The sequence below is a fragment of the Sphaeramia orbicularis genome, chromosome 16, assembly GCF_902148855.1.
Source record: "Sphaeramia orbicularis chromosome 16, fSphaOr1.1, whole genome shotgun sequence".
NCBI classification, from domain to species: Eukaryota; Metazoa; Chordata; class Actinopteri; order Kurtiformes; family Apogonidae; genus Sphaeramia; species Sphaeramia orbicularis.
In genome coordinates this window covers 58,543,109-58,568,069 of record NC_043972.1, presented here as the reverse complement: position 1 = coordinate 58,568,069, position 24,961 = coordinate 58,543,109, and the positions used below count along the sequence as shown (strand labels likewise).

Here is a 24,961-nt window from a genome sequence, read left to right as displayed (position 1 = left end):
TTGATCAGCTCTACATGACGTGAAATTATGATCAACTTTCAGGAGTGCTGCCTTGGAGCACTTTTGTGTCCACACCAATGTCAGAATCAAACCTACTCCCTTGACTTATACACACACTGAAATAATTTAACCCAGTTGTATTTTGAAAAAAAAAAAATAAAAAAAAATAAATTAAATAAAATAAAAATAATTGGCACAATGTACCTTCTGTGTCAGAAACATTCAAATATTAACCCTCAGTGGTCTGAGCCTATTTCTTCGGTTTTTCAGTCCTTTTGATTTTGCCTTTATATACTATATAAACAAATGTTTACTATACCCATGTTTGGCATCTTTTTTTTTTCAGCACAACTTTTTTCACTTTAACCTACTATAAAAACATAAAAGGACAAAAAACACACAAAAATATATAAAATCCGATTTGAAAAATGAATATACTTTATTGCATAAATAACACACAGATGCTTAACAAACCTTTTGAAAGACTTTAAAAGTGAGTACTGGTTCCAAATATTAGGTATATACAATTAAAATTGTAATAAATTAAAACTAAAGTCAAATACTTGACATAAAAGCAGATCTTTACATAGGCATTTTTCCCCTAAAAGTGTGCTAATCAAACACAGTTATCATGAGAATTAGGATTTAAACAGTAATACTAACCGTCTGCAATTTTACCGTGGTTTATCGTTATACCAGAAATCGTTCCATCCCTATATGAGAAGAACAGTGTTGGACCACTGGACACTGGAGTCACCAGGACCGTCCTCTCCTTCCTTCTAGTGTTCAGTTCATGTCCACCTCAGTGTCTGTTTGGACCTGTCGTAGATGAACTGCTGCTTCATGACTGTAGTGGTCTTTTCCCCCAGGATCCCACCTCAGATCTGCGTTTGAACCAAGGCTCTGACGTCCAGCCCAGCAGCTCCTCTGAGGGTTCTGATCCTCCAGAAGAGGCCCAGATGTTCGTGGTGACTCCTTCAGCTCACACCACTGAGGAACCAGAGCACACCTGCACCTGCACCACAGCCTCACCTGACTTCTACAACACTGTACCTGAAGACCAGCACAGCGAGGAGTCTGGAGAGGAGAGCGTCAACCCTCTGCCTGAGGACCACACACACAAGGAGCCCACTGGGAACCCATCTGGACCTGGACCCACTGGGAACCCATCTGGACCTGGACCCACCGGGAACCCATCTGGACCTGGACCCACCGGGAACCCATCTGGACCTGAACCCACTGGGAACCCATCTGGACCTGGACCCACTGGGAACCCATCTGGACCTGGACCCACCGGGAACCCATCTGGACCTGAACCCACTGGGAACCCATCTGGACCTGGACCCACCGGGAACCCATCTGGACCTGAACCCACTGGGAACCCATCTGGATCTGGACCCACTGGGAACCCATCTGGACCTGGACCGACCACGGAACAAAGTATGTAAATAAACCATAATACTGGAAGGTCTCAGAGCATCTGTGTGTGTGTGTGTGTGTGTGTGTGTGTGTGCATGCATGTGTGTGCGTGTTTATGTGTGCGTGCGTGCGTGCGTGCGTGTGTGTGTGTCCGTACACAGCTGACTGCTGCAGTTTGTCATTCTTATGGATTTTTGGTCAATGAACAGACTACTGAACACGACAGGTTGATACAGGACCAATATTTTGGCAGATATTAGTGAATTTGAATCCAACAGCCGTAGAATCATGTTGCTATGGCCATGATGGCTGACAGGAAGTACCATGCTGCATGATGGGAAATGAAGTTAAAAACAGGAACGATGCATTTACTTACTTCAGTCCCTAGATATCAGTATTAACATATTAATTGTTGTTTACATTTTAAAGAATGATAGAACAAACAATATTTATGTCAGTACTTTATATATATATATATATATATATATATATATATATATATATATATATATATATATATATATATATATATATATATATATATATATATATCACACAGGTGTGACTGACAGGTGTGTGGTTTGGTTTGGTTCGGCTTCATTCAGTTTGGTTCGGTTCAGTTCAGTTCGGCTTAGTTTGGTTCAGTTTTTGTTTTTTTGGTTTTGTTTGGTTTGGCTCAGTTTGGTTTGGGTTGGGTTGGTTCGATTTGGTTCTTTTCTGTTCGGTTTGGTGCGGTTTGGTTTGGCTTGGTTCGATTTTGTTTGGTTTGATTTGGTTTGGTTTAGTTTGGTTTGGTTCAGTTCGGATCAGTTTGGCTCAGTTTGGTTTGGCTCAGTTTGGATTGGTTTGGCTTGGTTCGGTTTGGTTTGGTTCGGTTTGGTTCAGTTCGGATCAGATCGGTTTGGCTCGGTTTGGTTTGGTTCAGTTCGGATCGGTTTGGCTCAGTTTGGTTTGGCTGTTGATATTTGAATCTGTACTCTCTTATCCCAGATTTTCCTGATGCTCCAGAGCACTCAGGGGTGGGACTCAGTGAGGACTCCCATGGCCCCCCAGAGTCCAGCAGACCCACTGACCCTGAAGACCCGCCTCCACACACAGCCACACACTCTCATTTGTCCGTGACCGGTCATGTGACCACGCTGACGTCCCCTGTGTCTGTCACTCTGGCGCCCCCTGCTGTCCAAGCCTCTTCCCCTGAAAGCACAGAGTCCATGGGAGCCGTCCAGGACCAGCTGGAGCAGGAGGGACCGGGACAGAGCCCAGACTTACAGGTCCGAACGAGCCAGAACCCAAACGGGAGCGGACACGACAACAGGGACGAAAACTCTGGAGAATCATCTGGAGACGAGTCCGAGGGGACGAAGGTGACTCCGTCCACAGATCACACATGTGAGAGCGAGGGCAGCGGTGGCACGCCTCCTGCAGAACACAACCAGGGCACACTGAGCCCACAGGTCAGAAGAGTTTGGGATTTGTCACTCTAGTTCAGTTTGATTTAGTTTTGACTTTTCTTTCTCTAATTCAACTAGTTTTAATCAGTTTTTAGAGCAGATTTGCTCGTTTTTATTAGTTTTCATTTTTTTCTAAATGCTTAGTTTTAGTTTAGTTTTAGTTTTAATTTTAGTTTTGTCATATCTTTTATCTTCTTCGCCAAAGTATTCAAATAAATCCCACACTGTAAAAAAAATTCTGTTGTTTTTATGGAAAAAAAACTGGCAGCTGTGGTTTCCAGAACAATACTGTAAAAAACACATCCAACTGTAAACATATTTACAGAGTAACATGTAGATTTAACATTTTAAACATGTAGAATTAATATTGGATTTAAATGGTAAATGGACTGCACTTATTTAGCACATTTTCTACACCTTCATGGTGTCCAAAGCAGTTTACAAAACCACCAGGTCTGACTGGAAGCAATTTAGGGTTCAGTGTCTTCCATGGACACTTTAACATATGGACAGTCAGAGCCAGGATTCAAACCACCAACCCTTTGGTTATTGGACGAGCCACTCTACCAACCCATTCATTTACAAATTTAAAATGGTACATTGTTAAATGTTTACTTTATGAGATATATATATATATATATATATATATATATATATATATATATATATATATATATATATATATATACAGGGTGGGGAAGCAAAATTTACAATGAACATTTAGTTGTTTTTTCTCAGCAGGCACTACTGTCAGTTGTTTTGAAACCAAACATATACTGATGTCATAATCATACCTAACACTATTATCCATACCTTTTCAGAAACTTTTGCCCATATGAGTAATCAGGAAAGCAAACGTCAAAGAGTGTGTGATTTGCTGAATGCACTCGTCACACCAAAGGAGATTTCAAAAATAGTTGGAGTGTCCATAAAGACTGTTTATAATGGAAAGAAGAGAATGACTATGAGCAAAACTATTACCAGAAAGTCTGGAAGATACTATTAAAGAAGAATGGGAGAAGTTGTCACCCCAATATTTGAGGAACACTTGCGCAAGTTTCAGGAAGCGTGTGAAGGCAGTTATTGAGAAAGAAGGAGGACACATAGAATAAAAACATTTTCTATTATGGACATTTTCTTGTGGCAAATAAATTCTCATGACTTTCAATAAACTAATTGGTCATACACTGTCTTTCAATCCCTGCCTCAAAATATTGTAAATTTTGCTTCCCCACCCTGTACACACACATATATATATATATATATATATATATATAGAGAGAGAGAGAGAGAGAGATAGATAGATAGATAGATAGATAGATAGATAGATAGATAGATAGATAGATAGATAGATAGATAGATAGATAGATAGATAGATAGATAGATAGATAGATAGATAGATAGATATAAAGCAAATAGGCTGTTATTTCAACATTATGGTCTTGCAATATAAATGTTACCACAGAGTTTTTCAATTTACAGTTTTATTTTCTAAAAACAATAGAAATCCATCATTTCTACATACAGATCTGGTTTTGTTCACATACTCTTCCTGTAAAAACTACAGCTATATTTGATTTAATTGTTAATGCAAAAATCTTTTCAAACAAACAACTTTGCATTGTATTGTCACTTACAGTTTTTTTATGTTGCAATTTTACAACTTTTTGGTGTTAATTCTACAGTCATTTTTTACAGTGCAGACAGGACTCTGCTGCTTTCTCCCAACTTTAGTCTCCATGTTTCCAGGTAGAGTGGGGACCAGAAGACGACTGGAAACCACAAGTGAACACAAGTGACAGACCATATGGTGCTGCTAGCTAAATAAATCACACAGAGCAAAATAAATCACTTTCGTATCAATCTGACATTGACAAAGACGAAAATGAAGGGAATTTTATCCATAATTTTTATCCGTTTTAGTTAGTTTTGTAAACACACAATACAGTTTCAGTTAGTTATCTTGTTTTTTGTTTTTTTTTTGTTTGTTTTTTAATTATAGTTTTTGTTTGTTTCAGTTAACGAAAATGTTTTTTCAATTCTAGTTTTCGTCATTTTGTTAGTTTTCATTAACGATAATAACCTTGCTGAGCCCACAGGTACACCACACACCTGGGTTGGAAGGCCCGCCCCCCTCCACCGCTGACAGTCCAATCACTGAGTCTGACCCAGAGGACGCCGTCACAGATGTCCACGGTGAGTGGGTTTGGAATGAGACAGACATAAATACAAAATACAACAACAAATGACCAGTGGCTCCAATACTTCAGATGGGTTGGATTAAATCAGGGCTGTTAAACTCATGTTAGTTCAGTTCCACATTCAGCTAAATTAGATCTGCAGTGGGCCGAACCAGGAAAATAATAACAGAATAATATATAAATAATGTCAACATTAGGGATGTAACGATATGAAAATTTCATATCACAGTTATCATTATTATCACGGTATTATTGAAATTGTGCTCAAAATGTTCAAAAAGTACTAATACACACACTGAAATAATTTAACCAAGTTGTATTTTGAAAAAAAAACAAAACAAAACAAAACAAATAAAATAATTGGTACAATGTACCTTCTGTTGCAGAAACATTCAAATATTAACCCTTAGTGGTCTGAGTCTATTTTGTCCGTTTTTCAGTCCTTTTAAATTTGCCTTTATATACTATATAAACAAATGTTTACTATACCCATGTTTGGGATCGTTTTTTTTTCAGCACATCTTCATTTATATCATCTGCCTATTTTTTTTTTTTCCCTTTAACCTACTATAAAAACATTAAAGGACAAAAAACACATAAAATCTGATTTGAAAAATGTATATAATTTATTGCATAAATAACACACAGATGCTTAACAAACCTTTTCAAAGACTTTAAAAGTGAATATTGCTTCCAAATGTTAGGTATAGAAAATCAAAATTGTAATAAATTAAAACTACACTCAAATATTTGACATAAAAGCAGATCTTGACATAGGGTGTTTTCCCCTAAAAGTGCGGTAATCAAACACAGTTATCATGAGAATTAGAATTTAAACGGTAATACTAACCGTCTGCAATTTTACTGCGGTTTATCATTATACCGGTAATCATTACATCCCTAGTCAACATTAAAGTTTTCTCTGTTTTAGAGCGAAAAAGTGAATTTACATTATGAACAGGTTTACATCTACAAACTATCCTTTCAAACAATGTGAATAACATGAACAAACTGAAACAATAAGTGTAACTTTAACAATATTCTGCCTCAGTTTATCATTTACATGTACATTAGAACTTACAGATCACAGTGGATCTACAGATACACAAAACATTTAATACCAGACAGAATACTGTTAAAATTGTACTGACTTTTCTTAAGACGTTTCAGGTTGTTCATATTTATTTAAGTTATTCACATTTTTTGTGAAATTATATTTTGTTTTAGTGTAAATACATAAAAATATTTACATTTAGAAAGAGAAAAAAATGGCGTCATTATTTATGTGACTTGTAGACCAGTGGAACCATGTGACCTGTAGACCAGTGGAACCATGTGACCTGTAGACCAGTGGAACCTTGTGACCTGTAGACCAGTGGAACCATCTGACCTGTAGACCAGTGGAACCATGTGACCTGTAGACCAGTGGAACCACGTGACCTGTAGACCAGTGGAACCATGCGACCTGTAGACCAGTGGAACCATGCGACCTGTAGACTAGTGGAACCACGTGACCAGTAGACCAGTGGAACCACATGACCTGTAGACCAGTGGAACCATGTGACCTGTAAACTAATGGAACCATCTGACCTGTAGACCAGTGGAACCATGTGACCTGTAGACCAGTGGAACCATGTGACCTGTAGACCAGTGGAACCATGTGACCTGTAGACCAGTGGAACCATCTGACCTGTAGACCAGTGGAACCTTGTGACCTGTAGACCAGTGGAACCATCTGACCTGTAGACCAGTGGAACCATGTGACCTGTAGACCAGTGGAACCACGTGACCTGTAGACCAGTGGAACCATGCGACCTGTAGACCAGTGGAACCATGCGACCTGTAGACTAGTGGAACCACGTGACCAGTAGACCAGTGGAACCACATGACCTGTAGACCAGTGGAACCATGTGACCTGTAAACTAATGGAACCATCTGACCTGTAGACCAGTGGAACCATGTGACCTGTAGACCAGTGGAACCATGTGACCTGTAGACCAGTGGAACCATGTGACTGTCCTGTCTCTACAGAGAACGGCTCAGTGGCAGAGGAGCATGAGCCTGGCCCCGCCCATCCTTCTGGCCCCGCCCATCCTTCAGGTAGAAGCTGCACCTGGTGTCCACTGGAGGACAGCTCAGATCCGTCCCTCAGGACAGATGATGTCACAGCCGTCATTTCCACCTCGTATCCAGAGTCCTTTCAAAAAGAGGCGGAGCAGCAGGTGGAGCTGGCGGCGTCTGTGCCTGAGGTGGGGGTGTCGTCAGGACGACCAGGAGCCCCCTCAGGTCAGTGTGTCGGATTATTATGGGATGAGTGGAGGAGGTGGGTAAGGAGTAGGACTGACTTCAAATGGTTTATCAGGGGTAGGGCTGGAAGGAAATATCAGTTTTGCGATATATCGCAATATTTCATTTCACAATCCTGTATCGATATTAAAAAGTACTGTATCGATATTTTTAGGTGTTTATTCAAATGCAGATATTGTGGAGGTTCATTTTTGTTTTCTGCATTTGAATAAACACCTAAAAATATCGATACAGTACTTTTTAATATCGATACAGTATTGTGAAATGAAATATTGCGATATATCCCAGAGCCGATATTTCCTTACAGCCCTACTCCTGTCCTCCTAAAGTCGTCCTCCTGTCCTAAAGTCGTCCTCCTGTCCTAAACTTGTCCTCCTGTCCTAAACTCGTCCTCCTGTCCTAAAGTCGTCCTCCTGTCCTAAACTCATCCTCCTGTCCTAAAGTCGTCCTCCTGTCCTAAACTCGTCCTCCTGTCCTAAAGTCGTCCTCCTGTCCTAAAGTCGTCCTCCTGTCCTAAACTCATCCTCCTGTCCTAAAGTCGTCCTCCTGTCCTAAAGTCGTCCTCCTGTCCTAAACTTGTCCTCCTGTCCTAAACTCGTCCTCCTGTCCTAAACTCGTCCTCCTGTCCTAAAGTCGTCCTCCTGTCCTAAACTTGTCCTCCTGTCCTAAAGTCGTCCTCCTGTCCTAAAGTCGTCCTCCTGTCCTAAAGTCGTCCTCCTGTCCTAAAGTCGTCCTCCTGTCCTAAACTCATCCTCCTGTCCTAAAGTCGTCCTCCTGTCCTAAACTCATCCTCCTGTCCTAAAGTCGTCCTCCTGTCCTAAAGTCGTCCTCCTGTCCTAAACTTGTCCTCCTGTCCTAAACTCGTCCTCCTGTCCTAAACTCGTCCTCCTGTCCTAAAGTCGTCCTCCTGTCCTAAACTTGTCCTCCTGTCCTAAAGTCGTCCTCCTGTCCTAAAGTCGTCCTCCTGTCCTAAACTCATCCTCCTGTCCTAAAGTCGTCCTCCTGTCCTAAACTCGTCCTCCTGTCCTAAAGTCGTCCTCCTGTCCTAAACTTGTCCTCCTGTCCTAAAGTCATCCTCCTGTCCTAAACTCGTCCTCCTGTCCTAAACTTTTCCTCCTGTCCTAAACTCGTCCTCCTGTCCTAAACTCATCCTCCTGTCCTAAACTCGTCCTCCTGTCCTAAACTTATCCTCCTGTCCTAAACTCGTCCTCCTGTCCTAAACTTATCCTCCTGTCCTAAAGTCGTCCTCCTGTCCTAAAGTCGTCCTCCTGTCCTAAAGTCGTCCTCCTGTCCTAAACTCGTCCTCCTGTCCTAAAGTCGTCCTCCTGTCCTAAACTTGTCCTCCTGTCCTAAAGTCGTCCTCCTGTCCTAAAGTCGTCCTCCTGTCCTAAACTCGTCCTCCTGTCCTAAACTCGTCCTCCTGTCCTAAACTTGTCCTCCTGTCCTAAAGTCGTCCTCCTGTCCTAAACTCGTCCTCCTGTCCTAAACTCGTCCTCCTGTCCTAAAGTCGTCCTCCTGTCCTAAAGTCGTCCTCCTGTCCTAAACTCGTCCTCCTGTCCTAAACTCGTCCTCCTGTCCTAAACTCGTCCTCCTGTCCTAAAGTCGTCCTCCTGTCCTAAACTTATCCTCCTGTCCTAAACTTATCCTCCTGTCCTAAACTCGTCCTCCTGTCCTAAACTTGTCCTCCTGTCCTAAACTCGTCCTCCTGTCCTAAACTTGTCCTCCTGTCCTAAAGTCGTCCTCCTGTCCTAAAGTCATCCTCCTGTCCTAAACTCGTCCTCCTGTCCTAAACTCGTCCTCCTGTCCTAAACTCGTCCTCCTGTCCTGTCTCTTTGGTCAGACCTGTGTTTGCAGAACCCCTGTCTGAACGGAGGCACCTGTCTGGACGGTGGACCGACCACATGCCTGTGTCTTCCTGGTTATGGAGGACACCTGTGTCAGACAGGTTCAGTATCCGCTGCCTCTAAAGGCCCCGCCCCCACCTTCACCATTTATCCAGCGTACGCCCACGTATGACACATTAGGAGAATATGCTGACGTACGTCCAATAAGGTACGAGTATGTTTGGTCTGAGTGAAGAGGACGCTAAAACACACTGGTGTAGGTCACATGTCTTACACACAGACCATGAGCTGGAGGTAAGGTCTGCAAAAGTGACACCTGTTCACACATGTTACTCATAAGTCAGAATACATGGAGATAATGTCTAGCGCTGGGGTCACAACCTGTTCTCTTCTGCAAGCTACTTTTACAAACTGAAGTTGCCGGAGGGCTGCTCTAATTTAGCAACATTAATTTACAGAGCTAATTTTCATACATATGCATATTTTGTATAATACATTTGTAACATTGTGTTCTTTATTTATTATTTTATTTATTTATATTTCTTTGTTTTAACATTTACAATACTTAAAAAGTGGTCATATGAAACTATTATTTTACTTTTATCAAGAAAATCAAAAGTAAAAAAAAAAAAAAATTACAAGCGTTTGCTGCTGTATTCCTAAATATTTTAATACTATGTCAAAAATTATGAAATGGAACAGTCCTGTATATTTTTATAGAATTATTAAAAACCAATAATACACACCTGTATGAGCATTTTTAATACTTCGAAATTATTAAACAGAATGTTGTCACTCACACAAGAAAACTTCACCAGCATGTGCTGCTGTGTTTCTGAAGGATTTGACCTTTTCTAAATTCACACCTGACATCTGGCTCCTCCTTCTTCTCCTGGGCCCCGCCCCTCTCCAGTGACAGACAACAAACCAACGCTGAAGTTTGATTGACAGCTAGTTAACTGTTTCATCTTGGGAGGGGGGCAGGACACTTGTAATTTTGACTGGGTGGAAATTTAGACCTGTTCAACCAAATGACCAATCAACTTTGTGTTCCCCTGGGCAGCTACTGGTAGATCACGAGCAACTTTGGAGACACCTGGACTAGTTCTATTTTTAGAACAGGCTTGTGGGTGACTTGCGTAGTCACTGTGGGCGACCTGGTGCCCGCAGGCACTGAGTTGGTGACTCCTGATCTAGCGCATCAAATCAAATGTATTTATACAGAGCTAACTCAAAAGTTATCTGATGACACTTTACATTTAGAGCTGGAATAAAGCAGACTGTGAAACCAGTTTACAGGAACAACAGAGTCCAACAGGAGCAAAGACTGGGGACAGTGTAAGGAAAAACACCTGTAACGGGTAGAAACCTGGAGCAGAGCCCGCCTCCTGGAGGACAGACATCTAACAGGACCAGTTAAAGAGAGAGCGAGAGAGAGAGAGAGAGAGAGAGATTGAGGAAATAGGTGGAGACACGGATTTACAACAAACTGAACTAGAACTGTTAAAATAAAACTACCAATAACTACAACTAACGTACATAACTGTTAATACTACTGCTACAAATACTAGTACTACCAGTGGATATACTAGTACTGTAACTGTTAGTACTAATACTATAAACCTGTACCATCTATGGAACTATAGAATAAACACTAACACTAACTAAATGGATCCAAACCTTATTTCTAATCCATGAATGCTTTGATTGTATGTGTAACATACAATGAACTTATCTCCAACATGTGTAGACATATGTTGATATATTTTGATGTGTTCTGGACGACCACTTTTCACCTCTTCGTTTCATTTTTTTTTCTTTCTTTCTTTCTTTCTTTTTATTTATTTATTTATTTATTTAAATGTATTTTTTTTATTTCTATTTTTTTATTTTTAATTAATTAATTAATGTATTAATATATTTATTTACTTTATTCTTAATTTATTATTATTATTATTATTATTATTATTATTATTATTATTATTATTATTATTATTATTATTATTATTATCTATTTATTTTATTCTTTATTTTTTATAGGAGATAATACCTGTAAAACCTAATATCACCATCATCTACACTTTAACAATCAGCTAGTTGATCAATTAGTTGATATTCTGCTGTTGAATCACTGGAATTGCCTGATGTACAGTGTAAGTGTTTCAGATCACATGTTCTGAACTGAAAGGTTTTTGTCATTGGCACCCCTGAACCTCTACCCGATCTGCGGAAAATTTTCATGCATGAAACTGGTCCGTAGTATAAAAAAGGTCGGGGCCCACAGTTTTAGAGAACTGTAGATACGTGGGCATACGCTGCTGAAAAGGTCCAGGTGTGACGGGGCTGTCAGTGATGAAAAAGCCTGAACCTTCTCCTGTGTGTGGAGGAAAACCACTGTCATGTGGATGTGGTTTTTCTCAGACAGATCTGCTCCGTGTCCTTTTCAGACCTGGAGCTGTGTGATCCAGGATGGGACAAGTTTCAGGGCTTCTGTTACCGTCATTTTTCCAAGCGTCAGAGTTGGGATGCGGCCGAGCAGCACTGTCGGATGTGTGGAGGACATCTGATCTCTGTGATGACCCCGGAGGAGCAGGACTACATTAACGGTAAAAAACTACACCAGGGCTGTCAAAGTCATTTTAGTTCAGTTTCACATTCAGCTAAATTAGATCAGCAGTGGGCCGAACCAGTGAAATAATAACAGAATAATATATAAATAATGACCACTCCAAACTTTTCTCTATGTTTTAGAGCGAAAAAAGTAAATTTACATAATGAAAAGGTTTACATCTACAAACTATCCTTTCAAACAATGTGAATAACATGAACAAACTGAAAAAATAAGTGTAATTTTAACAATATTCTGCCTCAGTTTATCATTTACATGTACATTATAACTTACAGATCACAGTGGATCTACAAACACACACAACATTTAATAACAGACAGAATATTGTTAAAATTCCACTTACTTCTCTTAAGACATTTCAGGTTGTTCATATTTATTCAGGTTTTTCACATTTTTTGTGAAATTATACATTGTTTTAGTGTAAATACATGAAAATATTTACATTTACAAAGAGAAAAATTTGCAGTTGTCATTATCTTTATGTTATGATAGTATTTGACTGGTCCTGTCCACTGGAGATTGAATTGTTCTAAATGTGGAACCTGAACTAAAAGGATTGTTAATTTCTTCAGAGTAATTTTTGCATTTCACAAATTCATCCCAGGGCCGGACCTGACCCTTTGGTGGGCCGGATTTGGCCCCCGGGCCGCATGTTTGACACCTGTGAGCTACATGTTTACAGCTCATTCACACCAAACAACGAAACCTACATCCTGTTTTAACAGCTTTTTCTGCAGCGGGTGTATCATAAGGACAGGGTCTCAAACTCATTTTCCCTCAGGGGCCAATTTCAGCCTGATTTAATCTGCAGTGGGCCGAACCAGTGAAATAATAACAGAATAACATATAAATGATGACAACTCCAGATTTTTGTCTTTGTTTTAGTGTAAAGAAAAAAACATTAAATTTTGAAAATGCTTACTTTTATAAACTATCCAAACAAAAAAGCTGTGAATAACCTGAAAAAAAACTGTAATTTCTTAAGAAAAATCAGTGCAGTTTTAACAATATTCTGCCTCAGCTTCTCATTAGTCCATGTGCATTATGGATCAGATCTACAAAGACACTAAACACTGAGGAACAGGAAGGAAAGAGTTCAAATTGGGCTGAATTTTCTTTAGACATTTCAGGTTGTTCATATTTGTTCAGTTTATTCACGTTTTATTGTTTCAGGATAGTTTGTAAATGTAAATATTTTCATAATTTAATGTTACTTTTTGCTCTAAAACAAAGACAAAAATTTGAAGTTTGTATTATTTTTAGGCGTAATGTAAGATAATTTTTTTTTCACATCAAACCAAGAAGAAAATATAGTCATTATTTTTTGCAGGTTATTATTATTTTACATGAGATCATATTGAACCTGAACTAAAATGAGTTCCACAGCCTTGACTGGAGAATTTTTGTTATTTTTTGCAGTAAAACAAAGAAAAAAATTTGACGGTGTTAATTCAAGATTTTTTGCTTAATTCAATATTTTTTGCTAAATTTAAGAATTTTTTACTTAATTGAAGATTTTTTTATTTTTTATTTTTTGCTTAATTCAACATTTTCCCTTAATTCAAGCTAATTTTTTTTTTCCCTTATTCAATTCAAGACTGTAGAATTTTTGACTTTGCAAATTCATCCCACAGGCCAGATTGGAACCTTTGGCAGGCCGCATGTTTGAGACCCTTTCGTAGGCACTTCAATATGTACAGAGGGATTCAAACCTTTAACCCATACAGACCCAGCACTACTTTTATGGCACTTCCCAAATGACATTTTCTCTATATTTAATCTTTCTTTAGGGATTTCTCACCATTTATTCGTAATAGTATCCTCTGTATTTTGTATGTTATCAGTATAAATCTGATATTTCCCTGTATTTAATTCACTGATCATGTAGACGTTCATTAAAGCTCAGATTAAAGTTGAGGGTTATTACATGTTTGTCTTCTTGAGGTGGAAAGAATGAGAACCAAGTTTGTTTTTGGCCAAAACGTTTCATATTTCACCAGAAACTCAACTCCCAAACATGTGGGAAGTCCTGCATTAACCACACCCACTTTGAATTTCTGTCCAATCATGCAACAGTTCTCAGTCACCGCACGAGAAGAAAGTTCTGCATTGACGGTGCGTCGAGAATAAAACGACAGAGTGTTTTTGTCACAGCTCCAGGAGCCAGAAGACATGAGTGTGTAGCAGGTCGAAGGTTCAAGGAGAACGCTGGTGCAGATGTGAAGGCCATAATGTAGCGGCTGTGTTCGTGCGTTGTGTGAGATGTGACAAAACCGATCTTCTTTGGACAGCTGCCGTTTTTTACTGGCAGGAAAATATACAGTCTCATGAGTAACCCCCAAACCTTGTTCTCACACTGCTAAGCTAAAAAAAAAAATCTAAGTTAGCTAACACACCACATATTAATCATGTTATGAACATATAATGAAGAATACTGTCATTTTCATTCAAGAATATGCTCAACCGACAGGGAGCTAAGCGTTAAACAAATATAACGGTGTAATACAAACATTTAGATATGAAATTAAAATAAAAAAATGTAAAATAATGACGGGACTAACAATGTGTGTACTTACCAGGTGGACAGCACAGCCAAACTGGTGCTATCACCCCGGGGTTCACCACCCTAGTCCGCAGGGGTGTTGCATTCAATGGTGATTAAATAAAATTGTAATTAATACAATAACAGTGTGAGATGACAAGTGGAATCATACACTACATACATTAACTCAGTTACAATAACATGTGACTTTTGGACATAACGTGACTTTTGGACATAACATGTGACTTTTGGACTTAACATGTGACTTTTGGACATAACATGACTTTTGGACATAACATGTGACTTTTGGACATAACATGACTTTTGGACATAACATGTGACTTTTGGACATAACATGTGACTTTTGGACATAACATGACTTTTGGACATAACATGTGACTTTTGGACTTAACATGTGACTTTTGGACATAACATGACTTTTGGACATAACATGTGACTTTTGGACATAACATGACTTTTGGACATAACATGTGACTTTTGGGATAACGTGAGACTTTTGGACATAACATGTGACTTTTGGACATAACGTGACTTTTGGACATAACATGTGACTTTTGGACTTAACATGTGACTTTTGGACATAACATGACTTTTGGACATAACATGTGACTTTTGGGATAACGTGAGACTTTTGGACATAACATCAACTTTTGGACATACAGTAACATCGGCTTTTGGACATAACATGTGACTTTTGGACGTAACATCGAATTTTGGACATAACGTGACTTTTGGACATACCATGTGGCTTTTGGACTTAACGTTACTTTTGGACAGGGTGGCCCACCATGACTCTGGACCAGGGTCAGTCTGGACTCATTAGACCACATGACCTGTTTGTATGAGTTAAAGTTAAGGGTTAAAGGCATAAAAAACTTGTTGCAGCTGAAACTGTAACCATTACATCAGTCTGGTAGAGTTTCATACTGTCTTCCACCAAGGTTATTATCGTTAACGAAAACTAGCGAAATGACAAAAACTAGAATTGAAAAAACATTTTTGTTATCTGAAATAAATAAAAACTATTATTAAAAGAAAAAAACAATAACTAACTGAAACTGTATTGTGTGCTTACAAATCTAACTAAAATGTATAAAAATTATGGATAAAATTCCCTTCGTTTTTGTTTTTGTCAATGTCAGATTGATACGAAATCGATTTATTTCGCTCGAGCAATTTTAGCTAGTGGCACCATACGACACTTGATGGTCCGTCACTTGTGTTCACTTGTGGTTTCCAGTCGTCTTCTGGTCCCCACTCTACCTGGAAACATGGAGACTAAAGTTGGGAGAAAGCAGCAGAGTCCTGTCTGGGATTTATTTGAATACGACGACAGAGAAGAAGAGAAAAGCTACGGCAAACCTAACACTAACCTAAAACTAAGCATTTAGAAAAAAACAAAAACTAATATAAACTAGCAAACCTGCTCTAAAAACAAATTAAAACTAACTGAATCAGATAAAAAAAAGGTCAAAACTAAATAAAATTAAACTAGAATGAAAAATCCAAAGCTATTAGAACCTTGTCTTCCACATACAATTATTGTCGATAATTCTTTTCTCAGACGGGTAGCTGTTTGCTTGTTTACCTGCTTTAATGGTTTCAGCTACTTCCTGTAGCCTTCGTCTGGCCGACCCTCCTGAGCAGCCTGTAAGACACGTCACAGCGACATCACTGTGACGCTTCTGACGAAGGCTACAGGAAGAAGCTGAAACTAAAGCAGGTAAACAAACACAACTACCGCTGTGTGAGGAATGAAGTATCTACAACAACCATTGCATTAATTATCCAATGGAACGATCTGATGTGTGACACACTGTACATTTAGTTTCTTTTTTTCAGATCTTTCTGTGGTCTCTGGGGACCACTGTGTGTTCAGACAGTAGACTGACATATGATGAGCATGGAGGGGTCAGAGGTCAGAGGTCAGGGTATGAACCATAACATCCCACATTCGACTCTTAAATGGATGTTTGTCTGGTGTCATGCCTTCTGTGTGTCTCCTCCACAGTCCCATCATAGACACAACAACTGTTTCTCATGTCTTCCCTGCTGTTGTATCAGCTTTTCTTCGTGAATGTTGTGGTTTGGAAGTTGGCGTTGGTATTTGGTCTGGTAACGGGGGATAAGATGCTTATCTGACATTCCTCTGGTGGCTGTTTTTTCAGCCACCGTAGGAATGTGAGGGTGGTTGGTTTGAACACAGTGGCCCTTTAAAAAGACTCACCGTCCTTTAACACAGTCAGTACTTCTACATCAGGGGTGTCAAACATGCGCTCCAGGGCCCAAATGCCAAAGGTTCCAATCCGGCTCGTGGGATGAATTTACAAAGTGCAAAAATTCCACAGTCAAGGCTGTGGAACTCATTTTAGTTCAGGTTCCACATACAGACCAATCTGATCTACAGCAGGGGTGTCAAACTCATTTTAGTTCAGTTCCATATTCAGCTAAATTTCATCTGAAGTGGGCCGGACCAGAAAAATAATAACATAATAACATATAAATAATGACAACTCCAAATTTTTGTCTTTGTTTTAGTGTAAAAAAAACCCATTAAGTTATGAAAATACTTACTTTTATAAACTATCCAAAAAAAAAAAAAAAAAAACTGAAATTTAAATTTAAAAACGTAAGAAAATTTAGTGCAATTTTAACAATATTATTCCTCAACTTCTCATTTGTCCATGTGCATTATGGATCAGATCTACAAAGACACTAAACACTGAGGAACAGGAAGAAAAAATGTTAAAATTGTGCTGAATTTTCTTTAGACATTTCAGGTTGTTCATATTTGTTCGGGTTATTCACATTTTATTGTTACAGGATAGTTTGTAAATATTTTCATAATTCAATGGGTTTTTTTGCACTAAAACAAAGAAAAAAAAATTTAAGTTGTTAATTCTTGATTTTTTTTTTTTTTTTGGCTTAATTTAAGATTTTTTTTTACTTAATTGAAGATTTTTTTTGGCTTAATTCAAGATTTTTTGTTAAATTTGAGATGTTTTTTGGCTTAATTGAAGATTTTTTTTACTTAGTTGAAGTTTTTTTGGTTTTTTTTTTTTGGCTTAATTCAATATTTTTTTACTTAATTGAAGATTTTTTTTGGCTTAATTCAAGATTTTTTGTTAAATTTGAGATTTTTTTTTTTTGGCTTAATTCAAGATTTTTTTTTACTTAATTGAAGTATTTTTTTTGTTTGTTTTTGTTTTTTTTGCTTAATTCAAGATTTTTTTCCTTAATTTAAGCTACATTTTTTTGCTTAATTCAATTCAAGACTGTGGAATTTTTGCACTTGGCAAAAACATCCCAGGGGCTGAACTGGACCCTTTTGGCGGGACGCACTTGGCCCCTGGGCCGCATGTTTGACACCCCTGATCTACTGTCAAATAATAACAGCAGAATAACCGACAAAAAAGAATGACTGCAGATTTTCTTCACGGTTTGATGTGAAAAAACATATTACATTATGCCGATAAATAATGACAGCTTCAAATTTTTTGTCTTTGTTTTAGTGCGAAAAATAACATTAAATTATGAAAATATTTATATTTACAAACTATCCTGTAAAAATAAAATGTGACTAACCTGAACAAATATGAACAACCTGAAATGTCTAAAGAAAATTCAGTCCAGTCTGAACTCTTTTCTTCCTGTTTCTCAGTGTTTAGTGTCTTTGTAGATCTGATCCAGAATGCACATGGACTAATGAGAAGTGGAGGAAGAATATCATTGAAATTGCACTAATTTTTCTTAAGAATTTTCTGTTTTTTTCAGGTTATTCACATGTTTTTTTGTTTGAATAGTTTATAAAAGTAAGTATTTTCAGAATTTAATGGGGTTTTTTTCACTAAAACAAAGACAAAAATTTGCAGTTGTCATTATTTCTAGGTTCTTCTGTTTTTATTTTACTGGTCCGGTCCACTGCAGATCAAATCAGACTGAATGTGGAACCTGAAAGAACATGAGTTTGAGAGCCCTGTTCTACATGGAGTATTAAAACGTATCCAAGGTTCTTCAGCTGTAATTTACTGTATTTTTTGAAGTATTAAATTTCAGAGCTACTGTAAAAAGTGTTGAATGACAGCGGTCTGATGAACATGAGTCATTATGAAAACTGTCCATAAAAAGGCTTTGTCAGTGTGTTCTACAGTACTCTGTAAAAAACAAAAACACAAAAAAAACGGTATTATTTCGGCAGCAGGGGTGCCGAAAAAATACTGTTAAATAACGGAAAATAACCATCTCATAAAAATACGGTAATTTTCCATAATTAACATATAGTTTTTTGCCCTAACTTTACATGAGATTTTGCACATTTTTTTTACTTTTTAATGTTTAATAAAGAATATTTACATGTATTAAAACCATCAAATGACCTATAAATATATATATAAATGATTTCCAATGAGACTCAGTTGTCCAATCCACTGATAAAAACTGTATTTGGACAGTTTATCAGTGCTTATACATGTTATACATTCACAAAAATACATTTATTCAACATTTTTGTTGTGAAACCTCCTGTAATTACACAAGATATTTGTCAATTAACAAACAAGTCTGGTTCAACTGACTGAACAAATACTTCTTTTATGGTTAATTGTAGTAATTTCCTTTTTTTTTTCTTTTTTTCTTTTTTTTTAACAGTATTGAACTTTAAATTAACAGTTTAATCTCATAAATAGAAAAGAAATATTTGTGAAATTATGATATATTTGCAAATGTATTTTAACTGTATTTTTCAGTGAAAAAAGAAAAAAAATTATTTTAAAAAAATTGAAATTTTGTGGTTATTCACAGTTACAGTTTTTCATGTTATTTTACATTTGACATGTAAAATCACAGTCTGTTTTTTTCATGTCATTAATATTTTCCTGTATCTTAAAAATACAGGAAAAATCTGTAAAATAAACAGTGAAAATTCTGTTAAATTATAGATTTTTATTACAGTGTGTGATCATTACAGTGTTGGTATCTCATGTCTTATCTCCAGACAAATACAAAGAATATCAGTGGATCGGACTCAATGACAGAACCATCGAAGGAGACTTCCGCTGGTCCGATGGAAACCCTCTGGTGAGTGGGCTTCAGTATCAGCGTCCACTAGTGGTCACTGTGTTCATATGACATGTTCGACTCCTGTCCAAGGTAACGTTCTCTCTCTCTCTCTCTCTCTGTCTCTCTCTCTGTCTCTGTCTCTCTCTCTCTCTCTCTCTGTCTCTCTCTCTCTCTCTCTCTCTCTCTCTCTCTCTGTCTCTGTCTCTCTCTCTCTCTCTCTCTCTGTCTCTCTCTCTGTCTCTCTCTCTCTCTCTCTCTCTCTCTCTCTCTCTCTCTCTCTCTCTCTCTCTGTTAGCTGTATGAGAACTGGTACAAAGGTCAACCCGACAGCTACTTCCTGTCCGGTGAGGACTGTGCGGTGATGGTGTGGCATGATGATGGCCGCTGGAGCGATGTGCCCTGTAACTACCACCTGTCCTACACCTGCAAAAAGGGAGCCTGTGAGTTCACTGGAAGACAGCCAATCCTGTGGCATTCCACTCTGAAGCCCCGCCCCTTCTGGTTGTACCACATTCAGACCAACCCTGATCTTAACCCATAAAGACCCAGTGCTACTTTTGGGGCTCTGTGAAATACTCTTTTTCCCTCTATATTTAACTTTTCCTCAGTGATTTATCATCATTTATCATACAATTATTATTTGTGTTTTGTGTTTTTTCAGTATAAATCATGTATTTTTACCTCCACCAGGAGGTATTGTGATCACCTTGCTTTGTGTTTGTTTGTTTGTTTGTCTGTTTGTTTGTTAGCAACTTTATGGGAAAACTGTTCCACCCATCTTTCCCAAATCTTCCCCACAGATAGGCCTAGGCCCTGGGACCAACCCATTAAATTTTGGTCCCAGTAGGACAAAGTTCAAGGTCACAGCAAGGTCACAACATCTACAGTTTTCCATCTGTCATCACTGAACAATTTTCAAAAATTCATAAAAAATTTCAAAACAACTCCGATTAGTCTCCAGTTGGATCCACCTGTAGCTTAGAACAATCTCTTGTATCTGGCACAAAACTGTCCACATCCACTGTGGAATGTGGACTCTGTGGACATTTACATTTAACACTGAAAATCCCATTTCCCACACATTTAAAATTAGAACTCAACTAATATTGATGTGAATTGAATCTAATTTGACAGACACATGACTGGGACCAAGCTTCAACTTATTCTGCTGTATGGAACAACCTGTAAACTGTTGAATTTAAACAGAAATAGTTGATCCACACATGCACACCGTTCGGGGTGCTTGGCTGACGTTTGCGTTCTCTGAACACTTGTCTATATTTAATTCACTGATCGTGTAGATGTTCATAAAAGCTCAGATTAATGTTGAGGGTTGTGCTGGGTTCCAGGCAGGTTTTTAAGCACGCAAGTCACAACTTTAAACCATGACTCACAACTTTGTAGCGTTCCAGACAAGTTACGCCAGATTAGATGTCTCCATCAGGGCTTTTTTCACCAGACTGGTGAAAAAAGCCCTGATGGAGACCAGAGGTCGCAACGCGTAGGCTGTATTTTAAAAGACTGCCATGGAGTAATAAAGGCATTTTATTTTTACACAAATCCTACAGTGTGCCTTGGAATATTTTTTGAAGTCTTGTATGCTTATGCAGATTTTTTTGGACTCTAAATAGTTAGACACACCACAAGCTTCCATAGAGCACCTGTGGATAATCACCAAGAAGATCCGGCAGCACTTCCACTGTGTAGGTTTAGACATGAGCTGATCATCAGTTTGATCATTAGTTTTCCACTTCCTGTAAGATTTGGCCAATTTGATCTCAGAAGCAGATCAATCCCAAACATTTGTGTACCAGTGCATTTGGCTTTGGCTTTCATGGAATGGACTTAACGGCCTTAGTGACCCTCAGGTCCAGTCTGGTCTGTATGTTCTAAATGTTCACATCCATAGTACCCAGACCTCCGAGCAGAGCCTCAGTGTGAAGACTTACCTGTTCAGTCCCAGTGGAAACCCTCAGGTGTTCAGTGTAAACCCTCAGGTGTTCAGCCTCAGTGTAAAACCCTCAGGTGTTCGGTGTAAACCCTCAGGTGTTCAGCCTCAGTGTAAACCCTCAGGTGTTCAGTGTAAACCCTCAGGTGTTCAGTGTAAACCCTCAGGTGTTCAGCCTCAGTGTAAACCCTCAGGTGTTCGGTGTAAACCCTCAGGTGTTCGGTGTAAACCCTCAGGTGTTCGGTGTAAACCCTCAGGTGTTCAGCCTCAGTGTAAACCCTCAGGTGTTCGGTGTAAACCCTCAGGTGTTCGGTGTAAACCCTCAGGTGTTCAGCCTCAGTGTAAACCCTCAGGTGTTCAGTGTAAACCCTCAGGTGTTCGGTGTAAACCCTCAGGTGTTCAGTGTAAACCCTCAGGTGTTCAGTGTAAACCCTCAGGTGTTCAGCCTCAGTGTAAACCCTCAGGTGTTCAGTGTAAACCCTCAGGTGTTCAGTGTAAACCCTCAGGTGTTCAGTGTAAACCCTCAGGTGTTCAGTGTAAACCCTCAGGTGTTCAGTGTAAACCCTCAGGTGTTCGGTGTAAACCCTCAGGTGTTGGTCCTCTGCCTCCTACAGCTTCCTGTTCTCAGCCGCCCACTGTTCCCCACGCAAAGGTGTTTGGGAAGACCCGTCTGCGATACGAGACCGACACCAAGGTGCGATACTACTGTGAGGAAGGTTATGAGCAGAAACTCAACCCGGTGATTAAATGTCTGCCTGGTGGCCGGTGGGAGGAGCCACAAATTACCTGCATCCAAAGTGAGTCAGTTCATGTACAGACTGTTGGACATGGTCACCTCTGATTAGGGATGTAGGAAATATAGGAGAATTTCATATCACTGTTATTGTGACCAAAGTTATCATGGTTATCATTATTATCACGTTATTATTGAAATTGTGCTCAAAATGTTCAGAAAGTACTGATACACACACTGAAATAATGTAACCAAGTTGTATTTTGAAAGAAAAAAACAAACAAAACAAATAAAATAAAATAATTGGCACAATGTCCCTTCTGTGTCAGAAACATTCAAATATTAACCCTTAGTGGTCTGAGCCTATTTTGTCTGTTTTTCAGTCCTTTTGATTTTGCCTTTATATACTATATAAACAAATGTTTACTATACCCATGTTTGGTATCTTTTGTTTTCAGCACAACTTCATCTATATTATCTGTCTATTATTTTTTTCACTTTAACCTACTATAAAAACATAAAAGGACAGAAAACACAAAAACTATAAAATCCAATATGAAAAATGTATATAATTTATTGCATAAATAACACAAAGATGTTTAACAAACCTTTTCACAGACTTTAAAAGTGAATATTGGTTCCAAATATTAGGCATATACAATTAAAGCTGTAATAAATTAAAACTGTACTCAAATATTTGACATAAAGCAGATCTTTACATAGGTCAGGGCTGTCAAAGTCATTTTGGTTCAGTTCCGTATTTAACCCAATTTGATCTGAAGTGGGCCAGACCAGTAAAATAATGACTTAATAACGTATAAATAATGACAAATCCAAGTTTTTCATTTTGTTTTAGTACAAAAAAGCCCCAATTAAATTATGAAAATATTTACATTTTACAAAAAGATGTGAATAACCTGAAAAAACTGAAATTCCATTTGAAAAATTAATGCAATTTTAGCAATATTATGCCTGGACTTATTATTTATACATGTACATTTACACAGTGTTCCATAAACATTTGGTAACAGGAAGAATATTGTTAAAATTTTGGAGTTTGGAACTAAAATTTGAACAATTTCTGCAATATTACATCTGTTATTATTAACACAACTCCAGATCACAGTGGATCCATAAATGCACCAAACATTTAGTAACAGGCAGAATATTGTTCAAATTGCACATTTCGGGTTGTTCATCTTTGTTTTTATTTATGTATTTATTTGCATTTTATTGTGAAAGGATAGTTTTGTAAATGCAAATATTTTCACAGTGTAATATTTTTTTCAGTTTTTCCACATAATTTTTCACAAAGAAAATTTATTGTTGTCATTATTTATGGGTTATTGTGTTGTTATTTTAACTTGAGGTCACATTGGTCTGTACGTGGAACCTGAACCAAAAGGATTTTGACAACCTTGAATGTTCAGTTTTTGCACTTTCATCCTGCGGGCCGGAGTGGAACCTTTGGTGGGCCAGATTTGGCCCCCGGGCCACATGTTTGACACCTGTGACATAGGTGTTTTCTCCGGAAAAGTGCGGTAATCAAACACGGTTATCATGATAATTAGAATTTAAACGGTAATACTAACTGCCTGCAATTTTACCGCGGTTTATCGTTATACCGGTAATCGTTACATCCCTATCTCTGATTTTATGTGGAGACAAATTCAAGTTCAGGCTGTCGGTTGTTTTTAGCTGTGTGTGTTTTTGTGTTCCCAGAAAGAGTCCATGTAAGGAAAGGTGCCTCTGTGACCCCTGTGACCTCTGTGACCCCTGTGACCCCTGTGACCTCTGTGACCTCAGTTCCGTCTCAGGATGTGGACGTCATGGACTCTGTGGATGCGTCCACAGAGGGGGGGGGCAGCCCACCCTTCTGGGACAGTCAGTGGGATGTCTAAACCTGCTGCGGTCATTCCTTCTGTACCATTCATGTTTAAATAATATCAAACCACAGTCATAGAACGGTACGAGAACCCAAATATGGACGAAATCAAAGAACACAATGTAAGTTGAAAATCTGAGTCCATGAGTCAAAAGTGAATGTAGTTTCATATTTGTCCAACATTAGACGACATGTTTGTGTCTGTTTTAAACCCATATTAAAGTTGGAATCTCTGTCACTGGTAATGACTTGATCTTCTCTGGGTTTAGTTTGACTGACAGGTCTACGTGGAAGTGAGTGGGCGGAGCTTCAGGTCCAAACCCACTCTGATACAGGATCAGTGAACATCACTCACTCTGTAACTGGACCCAAACATGAAGGTGTTCAGTTTTACAAACTAGACCAGTTCCACATCCAGTGTTCATTTTAGTTTGAGTTGATCGTGGAAACGTATGAACAGATAATAACCAGTCCAGTCCATGGGACAGTGTAGACCTGTGTGTCCATGTTCTCTGGTGCTTTTTATTCACACGCCTCTTATACCATGTACTGTGGTTCTTATTATTTCTAATCTGTATGTAGTCTACGTGTGTTTGGGTAGATTCAGAGTGGACTTGTGTGATCAGGGTCAGAACTAATGACAGTGGCTCATCTAAGGCATGTTTTCCACTTATTAATGACATATTGTAAAACACAGTGTTGGGGAAACGACTTTGCAAGTGTAGTTTGTAAACCCACAAGGAGTTCATCATCATGGCAGTAGTTTTACAAACTATAGCTTGAAAAAGTAGTTTTAGCAACTCCTTTTTTTTCGTACACAGCTCACAAGTGAAAACATCGGTTGAGTCTGAAGAAGCATCGACATCCAACGTCGTATTCATTTAAATACGGTCGCTGTTGGGTCACTATAGGGGGTGGGGCCG

The 24,961-nt window shown here is 38.5% G+C and overlaps 1 protein-coding gene across 1 annotated transcript in view; it reads left to right on the top strand.

Moving 5' to 3' along the window:
- bcan (brevican) overlaps positions 1–24,124 on the top strand; it is a 49,042-nt gene extending 24,918 nt beyond the window's left edge. Inside the window, exons 8-17 of the mRNA XM_030158458.1 lie at positions 870–1,440; positions 2,410–2,873; positions 4,970–5,066; positions 7,103–7,357; positions 9,219–9,323; positions 11,670–11,828; positions 19,408–19,490; positions 19,768–19,912; positions 22,035–22,217; positions 23,876–24,124. Coding sequence (XP_030014318.1) covers positions 870–1,440; positions 2,410–2,873; positions 4,970–5,066; positions 7,103–7,357; positions 9,219–9,323; positions 11,670–11,828; positions 19,408–19,490; positions 19,768–19,912; positions 22,035–22,217; positions 23,876–24,054 — 2,241 coding nt within the window. The 3' untranslated portion in view covers positions 24,055–24,124. The remainder of the gene's footprint in view (positions 1–869; positions 1,441–2,409; positions 2,874–4,969; positions 5,067–7,102; positions 7,358–9,218; positions 9,324–11,669; positions 11,829–19,407; positions 19,491–19,767; positions 19,913–22,034; positions 22,218–23,875) is intronic.
- The last annotated feature ends 837 nt before the right edge of the window (positions 24,125–24,961 follow it).